Genomic DNA, 8,069 nt, shown 5'->3' on the forward strand with positions numbered 1-8,069 from the left:
TGGGTTCTCATTCCTTAGATATTTTTCAATGTTGTTGTTATTATTCAGGTCACTGCCTGGAGTCGAACTCAGAATCTTGAGGTTAGTGGTCCATACTCTTAACCACTATGCCATATGCCCGTGGGCATTTGGGGTAGTGTTTAAGAGCACAGCCTACTAACCCAAAGATTCCGAATTCGATTCCAGGCAGTGACCTGAATAATAATAATAACATCGAAAAATACCTTAGGAATGAGAACCCAGGTTCGAAATTTCCCCAAGACACCTGATGAAGGTTGGAGGGTATATCAGCCAAAACGTTGTGTTAACAACAAACAAGATGAAGACAAATATCCGTCAATTGTAAATAATGTACATAATTCCTCATCTCTTAAATATAGAACTGTAAATAACCTAAGGTGCTTATGTAATGCTCTTCCAATTCTGCTATATAGTGCCTCCTGCCATCATCCAAATATTGATTTCTTACATAGATGCTTATACCTTGATCACTTTCCCTCTAATATTCTCCCATCCCTCAATACTATACTCCACTCATTTGAAGGGTCTTGTCTTGTGAGTACTTGGTGTTAGGAAAAGCATCCAGTTGTAGAAACCATACCAAAGTACACATTGAAGCTCAGTGCAGCCCTCTAGCTCATCAAACCTTCCAATCCATGCCAGCATGGTAAAACAGACATTGAATGATAAGGATGTAAGGCCTCAAATTTTGAGGACAATATAGTCAAGTTTAGCAACCCCTGTATTTCAATAGTACTTCATTTTACCAACTCCAAGAGAATGAAAGGCAAAGTTGACTTTAGCAGGATTTGAACTCAGAACATGTATTACTGTAACTAAACAGAATTTTGTCCTGCGTTCTAACAGTTCTGCCAATCTACTATCCTAGCAAGCATATTAAGATATAAAAAATATCTACATTTGTTTTAAACATTGTAAAGAGAGAGGGAAAAAAAAAGAAAGTATGTGTGAGGCTATACACAAAATGAAAATTCTTTTCAAAATTTATTAAAATGGTGTAAGAATGAAGTAGTTGGCCAGTAGTTAAAAATGGAATCAAGTTTGTAAATCATATTGACTCCAGTACAAGGTTGGTATGTATTTATTAACTTTCAAATGAACCAAATGAAACGATAACTAAGGCAAAACTACTCTTTGAAATGCTAGTAGCCTTGGCATATATGTGCGTGTAGGTAGGTATGTACCTATGTATGTGTGTATATAGATAGATAGATATAATCGCTTCTGATTTAGAAACAAGGCCAGTAGTTATGAGGGGAGAGAGTTAATAAATGTATCATCAATACCAGCATTTGACTGGTGAGCAATCTTATTGACCCTAAAGGGATGAAAGTCAAAGCTGATCCCTATGGGATTTCGCATTAGAATATCAAAAGTCAGAAGAAATACGGAAAGTTGTTTTTTCTAATACTCTAAAAATTCTATCAACTCACTGCCCTGCAGTATTATATATAATAAACACTAATATAGGGCACCAAAACTGTAGAGGCTTCCTTAAATCACGACTGCAAAGTGATAGTTTTTACAAGGAATGGAGGGGAGGTAACCACCAGAAATGCTGTCGTTCCCTCAACACTCGTATAAAATGTTAATGAAGCTGAACATTAAATGTATATATCAAATCTCTTTAAACCACAATCTGTGCGTTTAAATATAAAAACAAAAAGAATCATTTAACATTTTTACAAATATTAAAAATTGAAACTTGGAATTGTCCAAGGCATTCAAATTGCCTGAATCTTCAAATCATAGATGTTCATTCAACTGAGGCGGCAGTTCTGTAAGAAAAAAATTTTTTTAAATGGAATTATAAATAATGTCGTATTATACCATCACTTCATCAATATCTGTAATAATAGAAAAATGAACCAATGCTTAGTTGGAGGGTTGAGGGGAGGCAAGACAACATAGCTGATATAGGGGTGTTCAAAGATACACAGCTAATATTGATGAAGGTGTGTAGTAGCACTGTTGAGAACACATAAGGGCAGGATTGCAACACATTGATATGGTTAAGAGGAGGAATGGCTAGGGGAAGCAATGATACTGATAAGAAAATGGAGCGGAGGGTACACTGCTTAATTAACAGGAAAGATGGGACGTTTAAAATATTTTTATTGCTATTAATAGATATTGATGATAATGGATTTCATTTCCTATTTAAAATCAGAGTCAAGAGGGCTGATCCTTTTTTCATCAATACTTTTAATTATATAAGATCAAAATATTGGCGCTTTTATTGCATGGATATACAACGTTTTTGAGGGAACAACATGGAACAAGTAAAAAATCACAGTAGGTGACTATCACTATTCTATTTCAAATGTTGATTGAAAACTATTTCACTTGACTAAGCCATGTAAACATTTTTCACTGAGTTAATAGAGTACTGAACAAGCAGCCATGTGTTCAAATCTTATCAGTATAATGGCCATGTTTAGATACCTTCGGGATTTCCCTAAGGAACCACATACAAATATGGAATTTTGATACTTAATTGCAAACAGGAAAGCCATTCTTTCCTACAAAAAGGCAGCTTCATGTGTGGGTTGCAAAAGTGCATGTGATCTGGAGTCATCTAAAAACAGGATCACCTACTCAATGACTTCTGGTCACTAACTACGGGTGTGATAATCATCAGTGAGTGGAAGCACATGGCCTAATGGTTAGAGCAGCGGACTCACAGTCTAGGGATCGCGGGTTTGAATCACAGACCAGGCAATGTGTGTGTTTATGAGCAAAACAGCTAAGCTTCATGTGGCTCCAGCAGAAGCTAATGGCGAACTTTTGCTGACTTTTTTGCCACAACTTTCTCTCACTCTTTCCTCCTGCATCTTGCAGCTCACCTGTGACGGACCTGTACGCCAAGGAAACTGGCCCTTATGAGCCAGGTGTGGCTCGAGAAGGAACAAACAATCATCAGTGAAACCAGAATTTCCAACACGCATGCTTTGGAGTCCCTTTTTCATGACTGAGATGTATGCATCTCTTAGCCAACCTGAAATGATGATGAATGGAGTGGGGATATTTCAGAAAGGCCTGTATCTCGAGATATGTCGATCTTTTTAGACCAGCTGTTTGACAGGTACGAACTGGATTTCTCAAATGCGGAGATGATAAAAAATCATTGGGCAGAAAGCCCAACTGCTACACACGTAGAATTAGGGGGTACATTTAATTGTTTTCTATTAAGAGGAGATCGAAAGACAGAAGAGAGCATCAGAAATTGCACTAAGGCACAGACATTGTTTCTCAGGTCGAGATTCCAGAAATAGAGGAAGATAATATTTCATCTTTGGACCAAAGAACCGACAAAAAGAAAGTGAACGACCAGGAAGAGGATACCCAAGAAACCAAGGGCTCCTTCCCTTTCCAATAGTATAGCTCTGTTTTGATACAATAAGAATGAAATGTAAAATTGAAAAGGGTATCAAGCTGTCTGTAGAAGCAAGAAAACAGAGGAAAAGACAGGAGAGTATAGAAACGAAGGATGAGCCTAAGCAGAAGATATACAAAACACAAAAAGTCGTCTAGCCTTATGGAGGTACTCAACTTTATGATGAACTGGAATTCCGTTTAACGGCTTAACCTATAACCCGGAGAATAATGAACTAGTTAATGCATTCGTTGGACACAAAATAAAGGATCAGTATCAGCAATTCTAAAAATGTAGTTATATAAATAAATAAATATATATATATATATATATATATACATAATTTCAACAATTGAGGGTAAAATTAATTAATTATTAATCAATTTCACCAAGTATTCAGTATGTAAAGGGACCATTTAAGGCGAATTCAAAATATCACATTTTATAAAGGGCTTAGTAAAATAAATTACTTTGCCACATACTGAACTCATTAGAAATAGCAGCCAAAAAAAATTTTTATAGCCATTGCTATTTCTAATGAGTTCAGTATGTGGCAAAGTAATTTATTTTACTAAGCCCTTTATAAAATGTAATATATATATACATATATATATAAAGACCTCATTGTTGGTCTATGAATGTTTGGAAGGTTATAGTTCCAAAAATGTAAGACCCTCCGCGGAGATGTTTCTTACTCCGTCCTTAGTTTTTAAATAAATTTCTTTATACATCTACCCACATCTTGTAACACTAGTTGGATCAAAGTTCAACTAGGATTAAGCAACAGAAGTTTACCTGCCTCTCGTGCCAACGAAGGAGCCTCTACGCGGTTACTCAACCTATGGGAAATAATAGCCAGATCACACCCAATTATCTTAAAACAGGACACATTGGGTAATTAAAGAAATTCAACATACAGTCTCTGAAAAAATTAAAATACAAGATGGCTACGATAGAAAGACTTTTGACCAGAGTGTTAATCATAGACGAGATAAGATTAACAAGCATTATCTACGTTTAGTGTTTTAGTCACCGCCTTTAAGTAAAAAGGAAGTATCTTTTCCTTTTGAATGCCAGTTTTCAACACAATTTCTAGTTAACTAAACACTTTAAAACTTCATATATTGGTAGAATGTGTCAAAATAAAACATTTTTTTGTCTTGGCTTTCTTAAGAAAATTGTAATTTGTTTAACGTAGTTTAATTTTTCGAATTTTAACCAATGAATCGCCTCTATTGAGCTAAAATCATTTGCTGCGTCTAAAACTGAGACAACATCCTGTCACTGTTATGTTTACGTTCGGAAAGCGTGTGTATAAAATTATATAATTATTTTGTTTGTTAATTGTTTAAATTATTTTCCATTGCTTTCGTTTTAGCTTTTCGTTTGTTTGTTGTTTTTTTCTTAAGCAATGGAAAATAGTTTAAACAATACACGTGTATCTCAAAACAAAAGCAAAACGAATAATTTTAGACACACGCGTAACAATTAAGAAAAAAAAACGAAAGGCTAAAATTTAGGGTTAGGGTTAGGGTTAATGTTAGGGTTGGAGTTAGGGTAGGGTCAGGGTCAGTGACAGGATGTCTCAGTTTTAGACGCATCAAATGATTTTAGCTAAATAGAGGCAATCGATTGGTTAAAATTCGAAAAATTAAACTGCGTTAAACTTACAAATTACAATTTTCTCAAGAGAAAAAAATGTTTTATTTTCACACACTCTACCAGTATACGAAGTTTAAAAGTGTTTAGTTATCTAGAAATTGTGTTGAAAACTACCGTTCAAAAGGAAAAGATCCAAAAGGAAACTTGTTTACTCACTTGGTTATTACAAATCAACGAGATCCTCAGTGTATATCAGCAACCGTCTGCACCACTTCTGCTTCTTCTTTCGTCTCTGAGGATATACCAGTCATCGTCAGATAACCATCGGAGAAATTACTAGAAACAGACATCGGACAGGGAACCAATTCTCCGAAACGTGTGAAATCTACATTCCAGTGACCGTTTTTCTGATCAAACTGGTTGGCATGAGCAAATCTGTATCCCCAGACAATCTCTTCAGCAATGTAGGACGTCTTCACTTGACACATTTCTCCGGTCGACTCGATCACGCCGTTAATCCATACAATAAGTTCGATTTTCTTGACGAGCAGATCGTCCAGGTTAAGACAGAAGAAAGGGCTGGCATCCGTTATATAGTGCGTCAAAATAACCGGCCACATTAAAAACACGTTACTGCCAACGTTGTTTATTTCAAAGTCCACTTTGACTTGATAGAGAGGATGAACGAAACCCTCGAGCGTCACGTACTCGGCGACCAGCATGCCACCAACTTTAGCATTGATGAGGTGGGTATGTCGAAGATCGGCCACCTGAATTTGTAACACTGGATGCCCGTTCTCGTAACACAAACACGCTTTGTAGCTGAACATCACCGTGTTTGAACGGTTCTTTGGACGAACCATCTTGGCGAATACAAACCCCAAGGAGATCGCTTCGAGAATAAAACCAATGAGGACTTGAAAGAAGAGCGTTGGAATCGTACTAACACAATCAGTGCTGGGGTACACGAACCCGTAGCCAATTGTGGTTTGAGTTTCAACAGAAAACAAGAAAAAATCTGCAAACGTTTCCAGGTCTGGGAGGCAAGGTTTCGAATTAGAATTGTGCGAGTTGAAGTCGCCGTGTATGTAGGAGTTCAGCCACCAAATCACAGCAAATGCAGTAAAAGTGATAGCATGAGAGGAGAGGAAGACTAGAATAGCCCAATGCCATCGCATTTCAAGAATGGTGTTGTAATAATCTTCGATAAAACTGAAACGATGCCTTTCGAGGCCTTTCCGGTCGATAAGAGAATTTCCTGCTTTGGTGAGAAGAAAATGACCAGGATCTTCGTCTGTCTTTTCATTGATACAGTTTAAGTATTTACAAAAATAATTCCATATTCCACTCAAAATGTAATTTCTGTTCGTCGGCGTGTCTGTGTTTTGGGTAACCATTATTAAGACTCGAATTTGATGTCTATCAGTTCGTTATCTTGGGGCTTAGAGTTACTTTTAAAAAATGGAAGGGAAAAAAAAGTCAGCCGACACTTAATTTAGAGCAAGCACCATTTAAAATTCTTAATCGGAATGCGTGGTTTATAATTTCTACTGATAAATGGATTAAACGTAATCTAAAGATTAATAAAGAACCAAGAAAAAATAATGTTTGCTGGAGTTTTTTAAACCTCAAATAATCATGTTCAATTTCCGATTAAATAAATAAATCTACTCTTTCCTCTCAAAAGATTTAATCAATACATACTACTAAAGCTATATGGTCGAGATACTCACATAGCTGTCACAGTCGAATCCATTTAGTTGTAATTATGATATCACAAGGAGGTAGAGTCCATTGGACCGCCAACTTACAAATATCGCTTCCATTTCCCATTCCCACCCACTCCCAAAACTATCACTGAAAATTTTTTTTGCATTCGTATAATTTTTCTTTCTTTGCTATGATGTTGGACAGGTTTTAAAAGTTTTAAATCATCTTAAACTTATCAAGCAAAGCGATTTGTCTTCCCCCTTTTCACGCTTCACAGCTCCATCCTCACCTCTATGAGAAATATTGGTATAGTCCACCTGGGTAGTAGCAGTATCAATACGAAGTGTAAGGTTAAGAAGTTCATTTGTAATCACGTAGTTCCGGATTCGATCCTATCGGACGACAGCACCTTGGGCAAATGTCTTCTAGGTCGAATCAAGGTTTGTCAGTGCAGTTGGGTCGATGAAAACTGGATGCACTGCACTTGTTGGCCCATTGCCCAAAGCATTCAACCCAAGTCTACGATATGAGAATATCTTAATACATCGCTGTTTATGGCGACAATCTATGAGGAGTTGAGAAGTCAGGTGAAATATTTGAACAACATAGACAGATACAGGTATACCAAATACCATAGAACATAAAATTTTGATTTATAAAAATTATCACCTCCTCTTGAGGATGTGTTATAATTACCAAACGGCATTTAAAGACCATCCATCAAAAACAATCCCTTAATTACAAACTCAGGATAGAGATGGAAGGGGACATTGTCAGAAGCCGATCAAAGTAGATTTTCTCTTTCCCATGATTGTTTATCAGATCCACAGAATAATTTTGAACTCAGGAATGTGAAATAACGAATTTAACATAAACTTCTTTTTCCATATCACAATGGTCGATGGAGCAGATATTTACTTCTGGTCTCCACGCCAGATAACTCTCTTCCAGAATGGGTCCTGGTATTTTTCCATAGGAAACATTGAACTGAATACTACAAATTTATACATCATTTGCCAGTTGCACAACAGTTCCAAGGTACCCACTTTAGGTATACAAATATGAGTAATCACCTGCAACATTTACAACAGAAGTAGCAGCTAAATTTACTCAAATTACACCCTACCGTCTTTAGGAAAGGACACCGGATAAAGTAGTTCTAGATATACTGAAAAAAATGATCGACAAGGCTAAAATGTCTTTAACCATAGGTTTGCTTGATCAGGGCTAACCTGGGGCTAAACAATAACACGCATAGATGACAAAAATGTAACAGAAGTACACTAGAGTTCACGTAGATATCACACCGAACTAACAGGGGAGCCTCTACGTATGCGCTTGACCTGACAATGTCTGAAGT

At 36.6% G+C, this 8,069-nt stretch overlaps 1 protein-coding gene across 1 annotated transcript; it reads right to left on the reverse strand.

Moving 5' to 3' along the window:
* Positions 1–296: 296 nt before the first annotated feature.
* On the reverse strand, positions 297–6,471 carry LOC115213171 (ATP-sensitive inward rectifier potassium channel 10-like). Its single transcript, XM_029782107.2, has 2 exons — positions 5,216–6,471; positions 297–1,799 (listed from the first exon to the last, which is right to left on the reverse strand). The coding sequence occupies exon 1, from the start codon at positions 6,394–6,396 to the stop codon at positions 5,242–5,244; it is 1,155 nt and encodes a 384-aa protein (XP_029637967.1). The 5' UTR covers positions 6,397–6,471; the 3' UTR covers positions 297–1,799; positions 5,216–5,241.
* Between the last annotated feature and the right edge of the window lie 1,598 nt (positions 6,472–8,069).

The sequence above is a fragment of the Octopus sinensis genome, linkage group LG6, assembly GCF_006345805.1.
Source record: "Octopus sinensis linkage group LG6, ASM634580v1, whole genome shotgun sequence".
Taxonomy (NCBI): Eukaryota; Metazoa; Mollusca; class Cephalopoda; order Octopoda; family Octopodidae; genus Octopus; species Octopus sinensis.

What these genes read in the sequence shown, in the direction of transcription:
- LOC115213171 (XM_029782107.2), bottom strand. Translation starts at nt 6,396, where the DNA reads ATGGTTACCCAAAACACAGACACGCCGACGAACAGAAATTACATTTTG.